At 34.8% G+C, this 22931-nt stretch overlaps 1 protein-coding gene, 1 long non-coding RNA gene and 1 other non-coding gene across 4 annotated transcripts; 1 reads left to right on the forward strand and 2 right to left on the reverse strand.

Moving 5' to 3' along the window:
* The first annotated feature begins 14185 nt into the window (after nt 1–14185).
* On the forward strand, nt 14186–17951 carry LOC145030810 (casein kinase 1-like protein 2). Of its 2 annotated transcripts, none has more exons than XM_078979235.1 (14): nt 14186–14765; nt 14856–14896; nt 15261–15330; nt 15439–15587; nt 15665–15760; nt 15858–15928; nt 16034–16095; nt 16191–16254; nt 16345–16429; nt 16517–16643; nt 16751–16833; nt 16907–16970; nt 17238–17365; nt 17454–17951. In XM_078979235.1, exons 1-14 carry the CDS (start codon nt 14690–14692, stop codon nt 17700–17702), a joined length of 1365 nt encoding a protein of 454 aa, XP_078835361.1. In that variant the 5' UTR covers nt 14186–14689; the 3' UTR covers nt 17703–17951. The 2 variants fall into 2 exon arrangements, with proteins under 2 accessions (XP_078835361.1, XP_078835369.1); XM_078979243.1 differs by having other exon boundaries at nt 14187–14765; nt 17241–17365.
* Nucleotides 17952–21452: 3501 nt separating this feature from the next.
* LOC145030826 (uncharacterized) lies at nt 21453–22699 on the reverse strand. Its single transcript, XR_013676715.1, has 2 exons — nt 22519–22699; nt 21453–21731 (listed from the first exon to the last, which is right to left on the reverse strand). It is a non-coding gene; the product is annotated as an uncharacterized LOC145030826 (long non-coding RNA).
* LOC145028049 (small nucleolar RNA snoR98) lies at nt 21912–22030 on the reverse strand. The gene has a single exon (XR_013675806.1). It is a non-coding gene; the product is annotated as a small nucleolar RNA snoR98 (small nucleolar RNA).
* Nucleotides 22700–22931: the final 232 nt, after the last annotated feature.

A 22931-nucleotide genomic window follows, 5' to 3' on the forward strand; every position in this document is an offset into this window, starting at 1 on the left:
TGCTATTTTGGGAATTTTATGGAGTTACACGATCAATAAACTTATTACATAATCGTGTAATGTGATACTATAAAAGGAGTTGATTACTCAAATTTGATGGAAATAAGACTTAATCTCCATCCATGTATTCCTCATTTCACTCCACTCCATTAAATATTTCTATATTGTGATTTTGGAGCTCTTTTACCAAGCATTTAAAGCAAATCCAAGGGGATTCAAGCAATAGCAAGGTTCAAGCCTTCTAAGTAAAACAAGGTACCTCTTTCTTCTTCCTTAGTCAATCTCAGGTGTTCATAAATGGTGGAACTTAAAGGAGTTACTAGAACTTGATCTAAATGCTTTGAAATTCTACTATGATGTTGTTATAAGTATTATGATTATGATTGTTATCTTATTTTGATAAATCCATGTTAAAATCATGAATTTGAAGATAATGGGCTCAAACCCTAAGTGAATGATTTGTTCGATAAAGTAAATTAAGCTTATATCTTAACGAATTAAGAACTATAGATAATATATTCGTGGAGCTTAACTGATTTTGTTCACAAAGGTTTGAATGGGAAATTCATGTGATCAACCGAAGGATCATTTAGAATATAGTTTGGAATTAAGCTCCTTATGGAATAAGACATGTTATTAATAGCTTAATGTGCTATTTGAACAATGTTTGGCACGAGATTGATCAAAATGCACCAAGTGAAGGATAAAATCCAAAAGTGGTAGTTAGTCTTCACTAACTAACAAAGTGAGTTTTATGGAGCTCTTAAATATGGGTATATGGTTTACTGAGTTAAGAGCTTTTGTAAAGATACTCTATATAAATATAAGTAAGATATATGTTTATGTTTATATGATTTTAAAATGAATAAACTTATGATATGAATTTTGGTAAATGAATCGAGTTACATATGTTCTATATGAATTTGTTTTATGTTACACAAATTGTCATGATTTAATAGTAAAGCACAACATTTGTGATTGAGTCTTGAAAAGAAAAGTGTGATCATGCATCATTGAGTGAACTACATAGTAATATAAAGGAAATGTGAAATTCATCTAACCTATGATGTCCTACAATGGGACTATCGAGACTCTGTTGGGAGGGTACCTCCTATCACGAAGTAGGCGTCTCAAATGATGAGGCCATAACATTATGATTTGTTCACCTATGGTGATCGAAAACTAAGGTCGCACAAGGTGGCTTGGTCCTCAATGGACCCATGATACAAAACATAATAGAAAATGAATAATGAAACACGGCGAAAACCGTAAGTCTGCATCATGTAAGGACATGCATTGCACACATGTAAATTGTTTTTAAGTTTGTGAAAGAAAATGTTTTTAGCTAATATTGTAAGTATTTTGTGTCTAAAACCATATAACTCACAAGACAATCTGTCTTACTTATATTTTATTAAATGTCATGTATCTCAGGATAAGGTGCAAGAAATTAGAGACTGTGGAGATTAGCAATGAGCTTTTGAAGAGATTGGGCATAATTTCAATAATGTTCATTTATTCGTTGTATTGCTTTGAGTTTTATATGTATCATTTGTAACACTTAGTTATGTTTTTTGCAACCAATTATAAACCGTTTACTACGGAATTTTGGGGATCATATTTTATAAATGTTATTTAATGCTAGAAAAAAATTTTAGAGGACAAAATGACAAATTTTGATGTAAATAAATGTAACATCCCACAAATACTAAGTAAAATTTTTTGTTTTAAATCAAACAAAACCATCGATCATTCCAAAACCATTAAAATGTGATCATGTATAAAATATTTATCACAGTACAAATCATATCATAGACTGCAGAACATCGATGGATGTGAAGCAATCACTTCGAGCTCTTCCCCTTGGAACCTGTAACAGCCCAAATTCCGTCATCATGATATGGATTGACCAAGGGGCCTATTTATAGGATTTGTAAAAGCCCATGATATGGCTTAACCAATCAGGTGTTGACACGTCATTATGAATTAGTCATCAGTTGACACCTTTGCCCTACTTAACGGAGAATGGATGGAATATTCCAATTCCGTTAGTATTCCATCCAAGTTATGAGTCTTCATAATTCTTGAACCTTCTTTATCAACATTAAAAATGTGATGAGCAACATGAGCATCATGTTGTACAATTGTCTTCTTAAATGTCATCAACTTCCAGAAGTGTTGTCGATCATGTTGAGTAGTTTCATGAATGTTGGACTGTGTCATGAACTTGAAGATGTACCACCGCATGTTCATGATGGACCATGGACAAAATTTAAGTTCCTTTGAGAATTTGTACGTGCCTTCATTGTACATGATGTGCCATGTGCAGTCTTGTTAAGCCATCAATGTGATCATGTTGATCCGTTGACTTGAGTTGAGCCACCAAGTATTCATGTTGAGCCAACAACTCTTGTTGAGCCAAAGAGTTGTGGATGAGCCAACTATGTTTCTGATGAGCCATCAATATTTCAAATGATCCATCATCATCTTGATGCTCTACATATGATCTAGATATGCCATCTGAGATCATAATGGTCCAACTAGCTTTCAACAAGTGATCCATATCAACAATAGATGCTCCATGTACGCTTCAAGTGCTCCAAAATCTAATTCTTCAAAAACTTGTTCAATCTTCAGTATCTTTCCAACCCGAAACATTCTGATAATGTTTGTTAAAGAGATATATAAAAGGACTCAACTTATTTCAAATGACAATCACATATAAATATTTTCCAACAAAGCGCTTAATACTCAATGTTCTAACATCCAATGGCGGATTTGAGCTCATTAAGGCGTCCTAGGGCATAAAGTTGGTAACTTTATGCCCTTTCATGCTATATTGGGACTTAAAAACTTCATTCTTCTCATGGAGACTTCATATAAGGCTTCAAACTCATGCATGGAGTCTAGATATGTAACATCCCAAAATTCAAGACCAAAAATTCCGTTTTAATTAACTTATTATAAAAAACCAACAGTATAAAAACATTCATATTAATATCTCATGTCAAAACCAAAGTAGAAATAATCAAAACATGTTATCATAAAACAATATCAGAGTGTAATGCTAAAGATCTCAAGTGCAGAAAACCATAGTGTGATGCACTGCCATCGAGTCGACTCATTTCCTTTGAAAACGAAGTACCTGAAACCAAAACGGAAAACCGTAAGCACAAAGCTTAGTGAGTTCCCTCATCATACCACATACCATACAAATAACATATTGTCAGGCATATCTTGGTGCGACCTACCCCTTCAGTCTCTTTCAACCGGTAACCGCCTAGCATATCTGGGTGTTGGCCTACCCCTTCGGTATCTTTCAACTAGTAACCGCCTAACATATATAGGTGTTGGCCTATCCCTTCGGTATCTTTCAACCGGTAACCGGGAGCTGGCCTCCCCTTCGGTATCTTTCAACCGGTAACCGGAGACTATTTCACCCCCACCCCTACCACATAAAACCCTAGCATATAAACATAAATCACATACTGCCTAGCATATATGGGTGCTGGCCTACCCCTTCGGTCCTGTCGACCGGTAACTAGGGACTATTTCACCCCTACTACTACCACATAATATCATATCACATACATCATAATCTGGCTAGCATGGATGGGTACTAAACTACCCCTTCGATCCTATCGACCGGTAACCGGGGACTATTTCACCCCTACTACTACCACTATCACATAACATCATATCATGCTAGCACACAGCCACCTATGCATGGTGGCTGGTGGCGGCAGAAACGGAGGGCATGGTGGCAGCCACCATGGTTGGCAACCATGGTGGTCATTCTCGGGTATTACCAGCCAAATAACACACATGCCACACCATAAATGCCGATAACGACATGTATACTCAAACACGCACACCCACAGCCACAGTCAATGTCACACCCCCGAACCAGACGGCGGAAACATCTGAGGGCTCGTGTGACTTAAATTGATTATCATCACAATGAATATACATGAATCATAACATAAACATCACCATGCATCAATATATTACAACCGACATAGTTCACATCAAGTACATTGTTTTAACATTACAAATCCATACATAAATTGTTTGATAGTTATAAATAAAAAAAATAAAAAAATAAAAAAATAAAAAAAAAAAAGCAAAACACACTAACATACTTGGTACCTATTTCCTCAGCTTACATGTTACATGATAATACAAATTATTTTGAAAAACGGTCAACATATGGAATGTTGGTGAGTTTATAAGTATGTTTGATATGAAAAATGTTTTGTGTAGTTTGAACGAGAACAACCCAGAAAATCCGATATTTTCTGAAAACACCATTCTTTGTAAAAAGGTGTGAAGATCCGTACATATATGCATGATGATTTCAAAACATGTATAATTGAAGAACTTAGTATTAAACGTACAAGTGAAAATGTTGAACTTCCCCGGAAAACCCGATGTTTTCCAAATACATAAAATACAGTGATTTCTCAAATTGATATACCGCCACAATGAATGATTTTGATTACCCTTCCTTGATTACTCGGATGGTTTTGGATTAATTAATGGTTGTGAGTCGTTATAACCACGCATGACAATGACTAGTTATAACTCCAGACTACGAACGATCCTTAGAGGTGTCGCCCGTTATCACTCACTTAAATCCAAATAACCTTGATTACTTTTGATTAACAACCTGAATCTATTTACTTTGATTACTCATAAGCCTAGCAAACGAGGAGAAGAGGAGTACAAAGTCCTGCTACATCCGTGAGTTTACTTTAGGCTGTTGAGTATGCGAAGGACACATTGGGCCATCTCGCATTTGATTACTTTGACCTTACTAGCTATGCCAATGGGCCACTAAGGCCCGATAGCACTCAAAAGCCCTTGAGGGTCCTTCCAATATGGAACTGGGTCATAGAAGGCCCAATAACATATTGTCGTTATCCCTTGGGCCCAAAGATCATGCTAATGGATTTCAAAGGTACAACAAGCATGATTGAAGCCTTTAAGCCCAATGTTTTGGAATGTTTACTTGCCTTAGATATTGTACGATTGTTGGTGGGTTTGATTGAACGATTGTTATTTTTGTACTGATTCGAGACCAATCGATTTGTTTATAACGATACTTGGAGTTATGTGTGTATTCATCTTTCAGTTTTTGTACGTCGTAGTTTAGCATTTTTGACATCAATATTCTGGAAATAAAATAATTGACTTAAGAATATTGGTTTGACCTTTTCCGTCATTCTCTAATAAAAACGACAATTTTAGTCCCTTATACAAAAAAAAGACATTTTTTCCATTAAACTCTTTTCTTGACACTTTTGAGTCATGAACTTGTTCAAATGATATTTTTAGATCCAAAACTTATTCTTTGGCTGTTTCAGCCCTTCCAGAAAAGTATTTTACGGCTAAAATCCAAACTTTATGCAACTTTTACAGTTTTGACCCAAAAATCCAAAAACTTTACAGTTTTGATCCTTTTTGGTAAAGAAAAGCATTTTAACCCCTGAAATGATTTTGTTTACCGTTTTTTATCCTCTGTTTTGAGAAAACTTTCATTTTAGCCCCTTAAAATTCGGATTTTTCGCGACTTTGGGCTTGTTGGGCCGAAAAGCCCAAAAATTAGCCCATTAAGCTAATATTTACATTTTAAGTCCTTTGAAGTGCATAATATTCATAAAAACATTTATTGTAACTGTTTTGACTCCTTTGACCCTTAAGAAAACCATAAATGACAAATTTTGACCTAACTTTTGTTATTTGACAATTTAAGCCCAAAAATGGGTTTTATGTTGAAATATGTTTATCACAATCTTATAAGTTAATATTCTTGACTTGTTTAGTATAATATAACATAGATCATGTTTGTTTTCCTTCTTATGGCATAGATCTCAAAATTTCTTCCCTTTTGATTACATATTCATCACAAAAATACATAAAATCACACATACATGCATATAATCATGCATAGCACACACATACACATAGATCTACACATTTTGCGTGTATTCCCCCCATAAAACTTGTAAAAACCGAAAAAGAGAGGGATATGAACTCACCTTTGCTTGTTGTTTTTGATTTAGAAGGAAGAAATGAAGAAAACTTGGTCCTAGCAAGCCTTCTTGGAAGATCTCGAACTTAGAGATTTTCTAAGATGAGAATCATGAGTTTAAATGAGTTAAGAAGTGATTTTTGATAAAACAAAGAATCTAGACCATGGATCCAAGCATGAACTTACCTAAGATGATGATTTTTGTAGAATAACTTCCTTGAAGAGCCCTTAAATCTCAAAAAATTTGGATGAACAAGCAAGAGTGTTTCTTTGAGAGTGTTTGAGTGAATTGTGTGTGTGTGTGTTTCTCCCCTTGGGAATCTCGGCTGTAAAAGAAAAGAGAGAGGAGAAGAGAGAGGGATGAAAGGATAGGTGCTTGGAAGTATGGGATATTTGCATGGATGTCCCATGTATAATGGTAAGGTGGCAAGTGAAAAGTCAAATCTCCCTCCTTCATTTATGTGGTTGGGCCGAGAGAAGGAGAAGGAAGAAAGAAATTTGTGCTTTTTGTGCTTAAGTCCATTTTATGGCCCAATTAAATGATTTTCGGCCCAATTGGTCTTGGGAGAAGGTTCACGGTTCCAAAATAAATCAAGAAATGATTTTTATGATCCATTAGGGCTAATTTGTTTTGTTATGGCCCAATAAGGTCCATTAGGGTATTTTATTTCATTCTAGGCCCAATATGGCGCAAAATGTTAAAATGAATGGAAGTGAGTCCAATTAAAGCCCATTTAGGAATTCTAAGCCTAAGATAGTCAAATTGGAAGCTTATTGGCCCATTGGGCCCAATAAGGAAATCCTAGTCCAAAATGGACTTAAACTGGGATTTCTAGGGTTTCCAATTTTTTGTTGACTATTTGTAGTGCTTGTATAAGGTGTTTGATTGAAGTTTTGTTGTTATCGAATAAGCATCACACATGCTTTCACATTTTTGGTTCACAAAGGTTGGTATAATTGTTGTTGTTACAAAACATCAAAATTCCTGGTTGTGACAGTCAAGGCGGTGGATGTCACAGGAAAAGTGAAACAGTGGCCTCCACGACCACTGACGATGGTAACGACGTCTCCAACGTCACACCCACAGTAAACAACGAGAAAGAGAGAAGAAGATGAATTGCAGGTGTCTTACCGACATTTATGGTGATTCACGACCAGCACACGATGAACGGAGCGTAATTCCTGGCCTCGGTGGTTCTCTAATTGCCACATGTCTCAGGTAGCAAGGTTATGTTTTGATGATGAAGTGGCTGCTTGGCGACGTCGTCAGATCGGAAAACTAACAGGGAGGAGTGGTAGCGGCTGAGAGGCTCCCGTGAGGTGATGGCGGCTGGGTGAAAGATAGGGTTAGGGTTTTGATGTAATAAGGTGACAGAAGGAAGGGTCACCGGGTATATCCCGTGATATTCAAACTTATATTCATTTTTTCCAAGTTCAGGCCCTCCCCACAACATTTTCTTTCAACAGTAATCCCATATTTTACCCTTTAAACCCCAACATTAATAATCCATTACAGTCTAGGTACAATATTTACTACTCACACCCCTGGTTCCAAATTTCCTCTCAATCCGATCCCTAATTTACCAAACAGCCCCTTAGCCCAAAATCTCTTCAAATGAAGTCCCAGAAGTTACCATTTAGTCCTTGCCTTCATAAATACTTACAAAACTAATTCATAACTTACACCTTTAACCCGTGACTTCTAAAATTGTAACATTTGGTTTCCGAAAACCAAATCTCCACTAAAATTATGGATTTAAGGGCTACTAATCATTCATAAATTTATTTATTTATTAAATAAACAGGTTGTTACAAGATACTCCCAAAGCTAGCACCTTTATGCATTTAGCATACTTACAAAGCTTAGATCTAACCATTTCAGCCTCTAGAGTTACTCAACTCTCAATAGGAGGTCCAGAACCAACTAAAAGGACCAAAAAGAAAACCCTATCTAGATCTAGTGAATAAGATGACAAGATCAATGCTTTATACCTTCAGAAGCTATCAAAGGTGAACTAGATGTAGATTCTTGAAGCCTAATGTTAATCCAAGCTTGCTAAGCAAATCCTTCCTATTGAATGGACACTAAAATGGCCACAAATGCACTCTTTAAGCTCAAAAACACACTCTCTAATGATTTTAGGGTTTTCAAGGACGTTTGAAGGTGAAAGAGGCTGTTTAGGGTGAAGCTCAAATGAGATAAGGATGCTTATATAGGTCTCAAGTCCGAGAAATTAGGGTTTGCACATCCGTCACGTACGCCCCGCGTACTCTTTGGTATGCCCAGCGTACGTGCTGGCCCTCTGCGATCATTCATGTAAGGTACGCTGTGACAACCCGATATTTCAACTCTATGTAACGACCTAAAAAGTCAAGTATTGTAACCACTTTTGTTATAATGAAATTAACTTCGAAAATAAAATGTCCAAAAATATCTAATTAAATTATCTACTATGTTAGATGTCATTAAACCGTGATCGTACGTAAAAAGAACGTCCAAATCTGACTTCGTATAAGGAAGTTATGAATTTTTCCAAGTTCGGCTTAGCAACGGACAACTAAAAACTCGAAACGGAGATCGAGCGACTTTTGGCCAGAATGACCTAAATGAGAATCGAAGGTCTCGACAATGGTTTTTCAACAGTAAAAAGTCTTTCAATGACAGACGTCAGATAATGAAGTTATGAATTTCTAATGAAATTTTCTTACCGCGACATTTTAAAAATAAATAATAAAAATAATTTCAAAATTTGATGACGGAATCTAAACGAAAGTTGTAGAGTATAGTCTCACCTACGCGTGGATATAAAGAACGTCAAAAACGGAGTTTATGAAGAAGATATGAATTTTTGAAGTTTATTAAATATTAAAAATATAATTTTTATATTTAATTTTGGTATTATCCGAAGGGTGAGTCACGGGCTGATTCGAGTTACGCCCAGCGTACTCGAGGCCTAGGCCTCGGATCATACATGTCGCCCCTATGCGAAACTATACCCCGTCCCATCCGAAGTCCGAGGTAGTTGAGGATGTGGTCACGCATGACGCACGAGTACGCCCAACGTACCGAGGCGGTTCCCACTCCCTATAAAAGGGATGCGAGGGTTCCGAGGAAAATGCTCAATTTCTCTCAACTTTCTTGCGTTTTTGCCTCATTTTCTGTGCACGTGCTATCCCAAAGTACCTGTTTCCTTGCTCAAGTCCCGAAGGTCGTTTGTGCTCCCGAGATTCCCGAGAATCCCGAGAAAATCCACTTTCTCGAGTCGAAATTCTGTTTGGTTTTCATCTTGCCTTCTTCGATCTTTCAAGTGAGTTCATACCCCTATAATCCACACTTTTAAATGTTTTATAAATACTTTTATATGCTTTTAGGGGGGGGGGGGGGGATACAAGTAAAACACTCGATTATTATCATGTGTGAAATAAAGTTTCATTATACGCTTTTTATCAATGGAATCATATGTGATTTATAACTATTATAGGGAAAACTTTCGCATGCAAAATATACCACGATAACATCTTATCTTTTGAAATAAGAAATGATTTATGTATTTATGTAAATCAAACACTCTGCTTATACTGTATGTATATGTGTCCGTTTTGGCACTACACAAATTATACTTTTCATAACAAGTGAGCATTTCACTAGGGATTACTATACAAGAGAAACGCACTTTTAGAAAACTATAATAGGTATAGTTTTACGAGAACACTACAAACTTTTACATACTGGAAATACTATTTCCAGAAGTTACTTTCATATACAAGAACAAACGAACATTTTCACACGTAAATCTGTTTTATACTAAGTTTTGTGAGACATTAAACTTCACGTACACTCGAGTACACATTTCAAATCCTGTATTATATACCATAATCCCTTGGAGGGGGGCATGGTGTTTGTGTATAAATCTATACGGGATTGACAACCTCGCGCCCTGACTGTTAGCTACAGTACACCATTCCAACGCCTGAATAACGTTGTGTATAGGCATTTCTAGTTAATAGCATGGTTATAAAACTCACATGGAGTATTAAAAACACATTGATTTACGGGGTTTTTCAGACGTATTGGAGGTTTTATACATACATAAATTAACTACTTTAGGCATGAAAAACCTAATTGTGATACAAGTTTGGAACTTCTAAACCACTACTCACAGATGGGAAAACATCAACTTTCTAGAAACAAACATTGGTCTTGATTTAAGGCTATATTTATACTAGTAGGAAATATGGGATTTTCTAGAAACTAACAAACAAAAATAAACCATTTCATTTTAGTTCATACAAACATTATCATTTAATACTTATGAAACTCACCAACTTAAATGTTGATCTACTCTTTCAAAACTACTTGTATGTCCCAGGGACTCAGTAATTGTAGGTACCAAACAACTTTTTGAAGAAGGAACGCTGTGACGCCAGTTTAAATTCATATTTTTGGCATCATATTGTAATAGGTTTTGAACATGTACCTCTTAACAATGTAAACTTTCAATTATATATATGATGGTTGTATTGCTTTCTTTACTATGTATTAATTTGTTACGTTACCACATGAAGTCATCCGCCCTCGAACGTTTCCGCCGTTCCGGTTTGGGGGTGTGACATACGCTAAGTATACTTATGAAGTATGCCCAACGTACTTAAGGGACTTATTATGCAGTAATTAAAATTTCAAGGGCTTCATCGGTATTACCTGATTTGGAGTGTTACAAATAGGGTTATGGTTTCACTTGCTTCTATGTACTCTAATCCACAAGTAGAATAAACCATTGTGTCTTACTTGGAACTTTTCCAAGTAACTGATCCACCATTCAATACAAACACATAACCCAACTATGAACGAAAGTTGCCATTGTTTGTTTAAAAGTTGGTGTCACTATACCCATTCACTCTTAACATACCACTGCCTCCAAAGAGTAACGTCATATCTTTTGTCCTTCGTAGATACTTTAGAATTCTCTTAACTGTTGTCCAATAAGTTCTACTAGGATTTCCGTGATAGCAACTGACCATGCTTAAAGCAAATAACTCATCAGGGTGAGTACATATCATAATGTACATGATCGATCCTATAATCAAAGCATAAGGGACTCGAGTCATATAAACTATATATTCATCTATGTTGGGGCTTTGAGTCTTACTCAATTTGACATTTCTGAATAGGTAGCTCTCATTTCTTGGAATTTTCCATACTAAATCGTTTTAGTACCTTGTCCAAGTATGTACTTTCACTAAGTCCAATTAGTATGTTCTTTCTATCTCTCAAAATTCTTATCCCGAGAATATAGGCTACCTCTCCCAGATCCTTCATAGCGAAACATTTTCCAAGCCAAGATTTCACTTATTGCAAAGTTGGAATGTCGTTACCCATGAATAGTATGTCATCGACGTACAATACTAAAAAAGGTCATTATACTCCAACTAGATTGGACATACATAGATGACTCATCCTTGCTTTTATAAAAAACCAAATCCTTTGACTTTTTCATGAAAGCAAAGATTCTAGCTGTGAGACGCCTGTTTCACTCCATAGATGGATTTCTCAAGCTTGTACAGTCTATTGGGGAACTTTGCATCAACAAAACCCTTTGGCTGACTCATGTAAACATATTTAGCCAACTTCCCACTAAGGAAAGCGATTTTGACATCCATATACCAAATTTCATAATCATGAATGGCAGCTACGGTGAGCGTTATGATAATAGATTTAATCTTAGCCACTGGTGAGAAGGTATCATCATAGTCAATCCTTGGGGTTTAAGTAAAGCCCTTCACAACCATTCATGCCTTGAATGTGTGTACATTTCCATCCATGTCGGTATTTTTCTTGAAGATCCATTTGCAACCAACTGTCTTTCGACCAGGTTCTTGATCAACTAAATTCCAAACTCTGTTGTTATACATAGACTTGGTCTCACTGTCTATTGCCTCTTTCCATTTGGCTGCCTTAGGGCTTACCATTGCTTCCTTGTAATTAGCTGGCTCATCCAAATTTACTAGTGTTTGATCTCTGATAAACGTATCACCTTCTGACGTTATATGGAAACCATAGAGCGTAGGTGGCATGATAACTCTACTAGAACGTCTAAGAGGTAACGAATTGTCAACAGGTTCAACAGAAGTATCATCCTATGGGTGACCGTTAGTATGATCTAAGGTTCTTTCATTGGTTGACTCTAGAGTCTCTTCAAGGTCAATTGTACTCCCACTGTCCTCTTTACATATGATATCTCTTTCGTGAAAGACTTATCTCCGTGCTACAAAGACCACGTTTTCACTATGTCTATAAAACAAGTATCCAAAGGACTTTTGGGGGTAGCCAATGAAAAACCATCTCTCACTATTGGCTTCTAGCTTGTCACGAGTCTCTCGTATAACGATAGCTTCACAATCCCAGACCTTGATATGTGCTAACGAGAGAACTTTCCATGTCCGCATCTCATGAGGTGTTTTGCCCATCTTTTTAGTAGGGACAAGATTGAGGATATGGGCGGCTGTCTCTAAGGCATACCCCTAGAAGGAAATGGAAAGAGTGGACCGTCTCATCATGGAACGAACTATATCCAACAAGGTCTGACTGCACCTTTTAGCCACACCATTAAGTTATGGTGTCCTAGGAGGAGTCAGTTGTGAAACTATTCCAACCGTTCGTGTCTATTTCACCCTCGGGTCTATTTCATACCACATACATATATCATACATGGATATAGATATACAACAAGAGTCACAAAGACAACATGCACATACGACACCTAGTGTCCTACAATATAATGAGAATACTCACTTTAATTGATAACATGTAAATTTCACATTCAAGTTGCTGATACGAGAATCTCCTCACACTAAACATATCAAAGCAAACCCTAATTAATATTTAAGGTATTTATCCCAAGTTAGCAGGTCCAGAATACCATGAGAAATCCTTGACAAATCCTTATTTGGTCAAAAGACAATTTTGCCCTCCAAGTCCCAAACCTCCATAGGTGACCCAAAGTCAATTGTTCAAAAAGTCAACGATCAACCTTATTGGCCTACGTGTTGCGTACTTAAGCTCTACGATGGGAGTAGAGTCTCACTCCAGAAAACAGGTGGCAAACTGGCTACGCGATGTATAGCCCATGTCACGCCCTACGTAACCAGGTTGTTTGCCAACTTCCACTTTAAGGTCTTAATACCTTAATACTAGACGTCCAATTCTCAAATTTGGACCTAATAGACGTCTTAACTGATAAAGTCACCAACTTTATGCTTTTGCATGGCTCAAAAGGCTATAAAACCTAACCATAAGTCCAAAGACTACTCAAAAGCTTAAGATATCTTGTATGAATGGATGGGAGTGCCCAAGTTCCCATTTTTATGACTCCCCAAACTCAAATACAACAAAATGTTGTGCTCACAAGGTATGGAGTAACTCATACTCCATAAAACCAAGGCCTTGGGACAAAACATAACAAACCATGAACAACTCAAGATCTAACAAAATGAAACATAAAGGTTCAAGTTTTATACCTCCTAGAGGTGAATGATGAATCACAAAATCTGGATGTTCAATCTAGAGGCCTTCTAATGCTTTTCCAAAGAACTCCCTTCTTCACAAAACACACAAAAATCACACTAAGGCCTTAAAATCTCACAAATTGGGTTACAATTTCAAGAGGATTGATGGAGATGGTGAAGGTAAGAAGGGCATCAAAGAGATTAAGGTCATTAAAAAGGGTCCAAGACCCTTAAATTAGGGTTTGCACCCTGTGCGGTTACGCCATGCATACTCCATTAGTCTCGTGTCCAAGTTAATGAGTTACGCCCTGCGTAACTCAACTGACTATGCCCCATGTATTTAATAATTGTTGTCAGGTGTGATAACAATTATTAATATGATTATGGCTAATGTAGCCATCTTGATAGAGACTTTGTCTTTTAGATTGGAGGTCTCAAGTTTTAATCCGGATGTTGTTGTTTCTACTAACTTGATGATACTTATTTCTAACCATATTTCAGAAAAAAAATTAAAATGACCATCTTACATCAAATATTATATTTTAAATTTAAATATTAAATTATGAATTTAGATCGGTTTACTCCTGAATATTAAAAACCATAGTCGTGTAGAATTTGGTAGCAAAAGGGTCAAGGGTGGGTAAAAAACTAAAGAAAGATCCTGCTTTCGATTGAATCAAAGCGCGAGGAGTGGGGTGTCGGGCGATATCATGATGCCTCCTCTTTCTCCCCCTTCCTCTCCCTCTCTTTCCCCCAAATCCCTTTAGCCTGTTCGACCTAAACCTACATTGAAATTCACCAAAATCAGCTTCTTTTTCTAAAGATTGCCTTTGTTTTCCCACAATTTATCCAAATCGATGTCATTCTTTTCATTTGATCTGTTCAATTTCATGAACCCTATCCTTTTTATTTGAATTCTGACAATCTTTTCAGAGTTTCAATCAATACTGTTCATGGCGGTCACTGGTTGCTGACGCTGTCTAATAGATTGTCTTATCGATCGTCCGATTAGCCTTTTCTCCGATGAAGTAGTAATCGGACCGGAGCTTTTTCTTCTTTTTCTTTTTGATCATTTTTGTTGAGTTTGTGAGTTAGGGTTTTCGTAAATCCAACGGAAGTTTCAATTTTCTTGAGAATAATTGTTCGTTGATGGAGCCTCGTGTGGGGAATAAGTTTCGACTTGGCCGGAAGATCGGTAGCGGCTCGTTTGGAGAGATCTACCTGGGTTTGTATATTCATGATGATGATATTCCTTTCTGTTTTTGTGAAGTTTTCTCGTTAAGCATTGGTAATTCACATGTTTTTGGTTTTGCAGGTACTAATATTCAGACGAATGAAGAAGTTGCTATTAAGCTGGTGCGTAACCAATATGCCATTTGTGTTTCCATTAATTTTGTTCATTTTTCTGTGACATGATCGCTTCTCAGCTCCATCACTAAAACTTAATCCTTGATGTGCATAGCTTAACATGTTCAATGAACTACAACAAATAATTTTAATGCATTGTATAAATCGTGGATAAAGCTCCAAATTCTCATTCTTATACTCCTATGCTTTCCCCCTTTGTTTTAGTCATGTTTATAGTGCAAGAACACAATTCTTGGAGCTCAAATTTCTAGTTTTAAGTGACTTAGATTAATCATCGTTTTCATATGTTTATCATTAGCTTAGTTATTAACAACTCTTTGCAGACTTGATTACATATTACATTTCTTTTCAGGAAAATATCAAGACAAAGCATCCACAATTGCTATATGAATCAAAGCTATATAAGATACTGCAGGGAGGAAGTAATTATCATTTCCATAACTTGTTTACCACTTGCATCACATCATTTTATAGCTCTATTCTTTTTGTTTGTTTTAATTCTCAACTTATTTTGTTTTTCCATTTGTTAGCTGGAATTCCAAACGTGAGATGGTTTGGAGTTGAAGGAGACTACAATGTTCTAGTGCTGGATTTATTGGGTCCTAGTCTTGAGGACTTATTTAACTTCTGTAATCGAAAGCTCTCTTTGAAGACTGTTCTTATGCTTGCAGATCAAATGGTATGTCATTCTTCATTACATAGTACATACATGCTTCTTCTCATCAATTTTACATTTCCTCATTATTTTTCTTGCAGATCAATCGCGTTGAATTTGTTCATTGCAAATCATTTCTGCATCGCGATCTCAAGCCAGATAACTTTCTTATGGGTCTAGGAAGGCGTGCAAATCAGGTTTTGCTCCTTAAATTGTTGTTTCTCCCATATATTTTTTACATTTGTAATCTTATATTTAGTCTTTAAAATTCATTTCAATGTCTACACCCTACAGGTCTATGCTATTGACTTTGGGCTAGCTAAGAAATATAGGGACTCCTCAACTCATCAACACATCCCATATAGGTGAGCTAACTAACTTTGTTCAATCAATAAAAAAGGAGCAAAATTTACATATAAAATTAGTTGTTTACAAAAAGAGATAATATTTTATTTTTTTATCAAATGCAGAGAGAACAAGAATTTGACTGGGACAGCTAGATATGCAAGCATGAACACTCACCTTGGAATCGGTAAGCTTGTGGTGACACTGAGTTTTTCAAGTTTTTTTTTTTTTTAATCAAATGGCATTATATTTATGCAGTTTAATTTTCTTTTATAAATGTAGAACAAAGCAGAAGAGATGATCTGGAATCTCTTGGTTATGTTCTCATGTACTTCTTGAGAGGAAGGTGGATATAAAATATAATTCCCTAATATTTTTTATTTTATTTTATAAATCTTGCATGTGACTTTTGACTAATATGTTTTGTACATTGTAGTCTCCCATGGCAAGGACTGAAAGCAGGAAATAAGAAGCAAAAATATGAAAAGATCAGTGAGAAGAAGGTGTCCACATCTATTGAAGTAAGTTATTTTGTTAAAAATCATACCTTGTTGAGTAGTTTTTGCCTTTTTGGCATGGAAATGACAAGATTGCCCCTTGTTTTTCAGGCTTTATGCAGAGGCTACCCTACAGAGTTTGCATCATACTTCCATTACTGTCGTTCTTTAAGATTTGATGATAAACCAGATTATGCTTACCTAAAAAGACTCTTTCGTGATCTTTTTATCCGTGAAGGTTATGATTAATTAATTATTTAATTTCTACCTTAATTAATAAAATCTTGTCATGGATTGTGAAAATTAATCCTTTTTTTTTTTTTTTTTTTTTTTTTATCATTTTAGGCTTCCAGTTTGATTACGTGTTTGATTGGACTATTTTGAAGTATCAACAATCACAGCTTGCCAATCCTCCATCTCGTGCTCTTGTGAGTTTATTTATTTAATTTGAGGAAATTGTTTTTTGTGAAAATTAGAATTAAACAAAATGCTGTTTTTCAGGGTGCTAGTGCTGGACCAAGTAACGCTGCCCCACCTGTGGGTGCTAACCCGATTAGGCAACTAGGTGGGTCTTTTTTTATTTAAAAATAATAATAATAATAATAATAATGATATTTAATTTAATTTATTAATTATATATGAAAATAAAATGAAATGACAGCTGTACAATGTTGTGGATTTGATGAGCAATTATTGAGGCAATGCATTGTTGCTTGTACAAATGTATTGCCAACTATTGCTCTTCTGGATGTTTGACATTTCTTCACATGGAACAATTTTTTATTTATTTACAAACTATTCTCTGTCAAATGTCTAAAACACCCCTTAACAGCAGGTGAAGAAGGTAGGCCTGCGGGTTGGTCATCTTCAAATCCGTCATGGAGTCGGAATCCTGCAAATTCCGGGACCTTGTCAAAGCAGAAAATCCCAACCACCACTGATCAATCCATGAGCAGAGATGTAAGAGTATATAATTTGTTTTCCTGATAAATAACATGGAGGGTAAATTGGTCAAAGTCTGACATAAAATTGCTGGGAGTTTTTGCAGTTATCGAGGTCTAGTTTTATTCGAACAACCGGCTCATCCCGGCTGACCACGGGTGAACCGGACTCATCACGTGCACGCACAACAGATGCGAGCCCGGGTGCGGTCAACAACAAGGGGTCAAACATGACCCAGAGGAGCTCACCGGTTGTATCCGCGGAGCAAAAGCGACCCATTTCAAGAAATGCTTCGAATACCAACATCAAGAACTTTGAATCCACCCTCAAGGGAATCGAGGGGATGCATTTTTAACACTGGGATTTGTGTTTGTCATCTTATTTCATTGCCTTGGCTTTTGTCTGTAAATTTGTTACTTGAAATTTTTTACTCTCATATAACGCACACTACAATGATTTGTTGCATCGCCAGAGTCGGCAAGCTGTCTCATCTGTTCCACCACCACGACTGGAGTTTATTTTTTCTCATGTCTATTGTTGTTATCAAATATTATGTTGTGGATATTGTTTACTTTTGTAATATCATTACCTACTATTATTGTCTTGTGATGGATATACCTGCTTTATGGAATTGGTTTACATGCTAATGAGAAATTTTATTGAATGTTAAGAACTCGAGTGGTATCTAACAAGGTGTTTAATAAAAAAATTAAATATTATCTCAACACTTGGTTAAGCCAAGTAGAGAAAATGTGTATTACTACCCTAAATAAGCTTATTGACTTATGCTGCGGTGCCTCTATTTAAAAAAATTATAAAGTTGTTTTTTCGTGTTTGTTAAATGGAACTTGTATATGTAAAAAAAGACAATCTAATATATTATTGACCTTTTTTTTTTTTTTGATAAAATACATATACGTAACTTAAAATAAATAACTTGTATACGCTTTTCATACAAACATATAACTTACTGATGGAATGTTTTGATTGATATCTTTTTACTATAATACTATGATAACAGAGTCCTAGTTTTGATATGAGGAAGGAAAATATGTAAACTATATATATATATATATATATATATATATATATATATATATATATATATATATATATATATATATATATATATATATATATATATATATATATATATATATATTTTTATCATATACTAGTAGGGATCCAAAACTATATAATTAGTATATAACTGGGATATGAGCAATATAGACTCTAGGGGTGAGCATGGTGCAGTATGATGATAATTTTTTTTGGAAAGGGAACTTCTCTAACGAAGGTTTCCGGACCAGCTTTCACGCACCGACTGATCCTCGCTGTAAACATGAAGCTTTGCCTCATGCCCTGAAGTTACAGACGAACCTCCATGGCCACAACGGCTAAATGGTGTCAGGATTTGAACATGAGTCAATAGGTTATCCATCATATCTTCTACATACTTTACCAAGTCACCACAACCCAAGTGGTTTGATGCGATTTTAGAGTCAAACCGAACCACAAACCGCAAGGTGCGGTTTTTATCATACTAAAACCTATGAATGCGGTTTTTTTTAATGGTTCGGTTTTGCGCTTTCGGTTTAAACAGTGTAGTTTTGGTTTTAAACCGGCCATATTCAATGGTGCGGTTTCTGCTGTTGTGGGTCGGGTTTTTTATAACTCCGTAAATCCAATTCTTGCTTGGTGCCATTTTTTGAAACTAATTCAACCCATTTTTAACTAAATAGACAATATATGGACAAAAAAATAAAAACAAGGTTTCATTTATGACTTTATGCCATACCCTTTTCTAAACAAGTTCTTTTTTATATATTGCAAAAGCATTGATAAACAAACAGATTAAATAAGTTTTGTAGGAAAAAAAAACATTTTATATCATACAAAATGATAAAACGTATTTATGTATCAAAATATTGTGGTTCCACAAACACAATTAAACAAACATTGATCTTGTCTAACACAAGAACACGAAGCGGAGAAGGGACCAGTGGGCCTTCTTTTAAAAGCTTTGCAATGTGATTAAATTAACAAACCGTCAAATATTTATATATATAATATAAATTAGTAATTTATTATCTATCCATTTTCGGTGTGGTTCAGTTTTGGTTGATATTTTTTTTTTTTTTTGTAAAAACCGCACCGCATCGCACCGATAACTTCGTTTTTTGTAAAAATAAATCCACACTGTAGGTTTTTGCATTGGTTTCTGTTGGTTGGTTGCGGTTTTTTTCGGTTTTGTCAGTTTTTTTGTTGTCGGTTCGGTTTTTGTTCACCTCTAAAATAGACTCTATCACATAGATGTACTTTGTGTTAGCAAATGTTGTAGTTGTACTAAATGCAACAATGAAATTTGCTTCTTCATCAAGTTGTGTTTGATAAGTTCAAAGATAATAACTTATAAAAAATCTCCTTATTTAACCCAATGAGGATTTTTGTTTTAGTTTATCCTAACATTTAAAATACTTATTGTCGTTGTCAAACCTCAATCTACTATAATAAATGAATGTTTTTTTGCCACATGTTATCTTCTCATTCATTTGCACAAATGGCATTTTCTAAAATTTTTAAAATTTCTATTTTCCACTTGTCATTTTATTGTATTTTTCATTTTATTAAATTAAAATTCCACATTTAATGTGTAAGGTAATATATATGTAAAGTATTTATTAGAAAAAGTTTATATATGTAATGTAATCAATACATTAAAGTCTCATTAATTTTAATAATTCAAATTTTTCTTATTTTTCTTATAAATTCAAATTTTCCAAATTGTTAAAATTTTATATTTATTTTTTTAATTAAACTCATGTAATACATGAGTCTCACACCTAGTAAGCTAATATAAACACCTTATCTAAGCAAAAATACCCCCTAAATCTAGTAATTGATCGTATTACCCTTGTTTACATTTAAAAAAAAAACAAAAATCACAACTTTTATCAATTTTAATTATATATAACAGTTGTAAGGTGAGAGACGTTGAAAAAACAAGAAGACAAATTTAACCAAAAAAAATTACCTATATAGATATCGAAATCTGAAATGGACCTTCATGGTCCACAATTTTCTCATTTGGACTAAGATTTTTGGGTAAGGTCTACTATTTCATCAAAAGTATTTAAAAAAAAAATAAATAAAAAAAATAAAAAAATAAAAAAAAATTTGCCATTTTGGTAAGACCGAAATGCAAATGGTATTTGGTGATTTGTGATTTTTTGGCCTAGCGGTAAGGAATGACTCTCTCAAATGAGAGGTTATGGGTTCAAGTCTCACTATGAGACATAGATAGGGTTTAGAATTAGATTAGGAATAAAATAGTTTACCGTTTCAAAAAAAAAAAGTAAGATTTTATAAATGTCTAATGTGAGGTTAAGCATTAAACATTTATGTAATCTCAAATGAGGCCTAAAAGTTAGAGATGACATTGAAGAGAGGAAAACGAAGACGTGGTCATAGAAAATCTCATATATACTTTTGATGAAAACACATATCATGTAAATGACCAAATCACATGCGTGAAAGTTAATCTACAATTTCAATGACTATGAGTTATTTCCAAATTTTTCTTAACACTTAAAAATTCAATCTTGCATTACTTCCATGTCACATCAGGGCTTAGAGTTAACTTCAACAAATCTCGTTAGCTCTGTGATTTCCAAGCAATCAGAGACACTTGGAGATGTGGTTTAACCATGGACGGCTCATTTAGAATGCGTGCCCTTAGAAAAAGATGCGATTATCAGCCCCTTGGATTTAGTATTATCTTTCAATTAATTTTACGTTAAGCCATAATGAGATTGTTGTAATGGACATATACCTTAAACAACATTTCTATATTGGGTTTATGATGAAATTACAATGCTATAGATTAGTCACAAGGCACTGTTCTATGCAAGACCATAACATAAAATGGTTTTAAAAGACGATCATTATATAACATTACATATAACATAATGGTTTTTAGTAAGAAAATACATCGAGCTCTTCTCAGGTTTGCCTGTCAAAAAACAGACTAGATAAACACATGATATCTACATGTTTTAGCCACTTATACATCATTTACTCAAAGATAAAACACAAACAAAATACATTATGCAAAATATAAAAATATATTTCAAAAAAGTAACATATTATACATTTGAGCAATTATACAAAAAATACAGTTCTAGATAGCATTACATTGCCACATTCAATATGATGCCCAAAGCTATGCTCTACCAAGATTTTCACAACTGCAACTTTTCTTCAGCTACTTCCATCTTGAACCAAAAGAATTATCAATATATGGAACAACAAAATGCGACTAACAAGTTTCTGATGACCTTTCAATCTTGTTTTTCAACTACGTAATCAGACTTCGATTTGAATGCTAAAACATTCAAAATAAAGAAATGGAAAACAAAATGCAATCGTTAACAAAATCATACCAGTAAAACAAGCTAAAAGATCACTACAAACAACCAAAATGACACTAAAACAGTTCATCTTCAATAAGAAACATCTAACTAATCAAAATAGCAATGGATGTGCTTGTTTTATTGTGGAAAACAAATGTGACAGAAGAGCGAAACTTGCAAACCATATAGTTTTGGTGTACAAGCATTATACTTCTGTTTTTATACTATATGGAAAGATTTTATAAGAGCTAGGTGAATCTGACAACTACAACAATATATGAAGTAGCAACATAAACCCCATTACCCGATTCCAATAACAAGCAACTACATCCGATATATATTTATCAGTATTCAAACAATCATTCCACCACTTATGGCAATGAACAGATTTTACAGAAGAGCGAAACTAGCAAACCATACAACTTGGTGTACAAGCATTATACTTCTGTTATAATATTCGGGATGATAGGATAAGAGCAAGGTGGATCTCACAGCAACAGAAACACCTTACCCACTTCCCGATATACCAAATGGTGGTTGGAACGATTATTGAAACTTAAAAGAATATAATCAGATAATGATATACTTATTCCAAATCTTATTATTTTGATTTAACATACCCACAAGTGGTAATCATATGTATCCAAATACTAAATACTCTAATCAAAAAACAATAAGACAAATGCGAGAAGGCTGCGAGCTAGTAGATGATTTTTTTGGGTGAATGTATAAAGGAAGTAATAGGGGAAGAACACAAACCCATAAACTGATAAACTCGGCCGAGAGATATAAGAAATTAACAGCAATTGCAGTTTAGGGTTAGGGTTTTCTCAACACCATTATGCTGCGCAGTGGAACATTAGGTTATTTAAAGGTGGGAGTTGAGACGGGATAGTTTAGGTAAAGTATCGATGTCGGATCACGAGGCGTAAATCGGGTCCTCCGGGGTCGGATTCAAACCAATCAATCTATTTGTCTAGACTCTATACCTATTTATATTTTGATTCAAATTAAATATTTTAATATTTATCATATATTAATTTGAACATCTTTTATACTATTAAAATTTGAGGCCCTTTACTTAAGTAGATATGGGATTTAGTTTCGGTGGAAACATAGATAATTATTTAGGAGTTGATTAGTTAGTTTGTCGTTAAAAAAAAAAAACATGA

Source organism: Lactuca saligna, chromosome 1, assembly GCF_052625555.1.
Source record: "Lactuca saligna cultivar CGN05327 chromosome 1, ASM5262555v1, whole genome shotgun sequence".
In the NCBI taxonomy this organism is placed as follows: Eukaryota; Viridiplantae; Streptophyta; class Magnoliopsida; order Asterales; family Asteraceae; genus Lactuca; species Lactuca saligna.

Excerpts from the sequence above, each read along its gene's own strand:
- LOC145030810 (XM_078979235.1), top strand. The coding sequence starts at position 14,690 with ATGGAGCCTCGTGTGGGGAATAAGTTTCGACTTGGCCGGAAGATCGGT. Across the intron at positions 14,766-14,855 it reads GTTTGGAGAGATCTACCTGG|GTACTAATATTCAGACGAAT; the intron begins GTTTGTATATTC and ends TTGGTTTTGCAG. Across the intron at positions 16,644-16,750 it reads TGATCTTTTTATCCGTGAAG|GCTTCCAGTTTGATTACGTG; the intron begins GTTATGATTAAT and ends TTATCATTTTAG.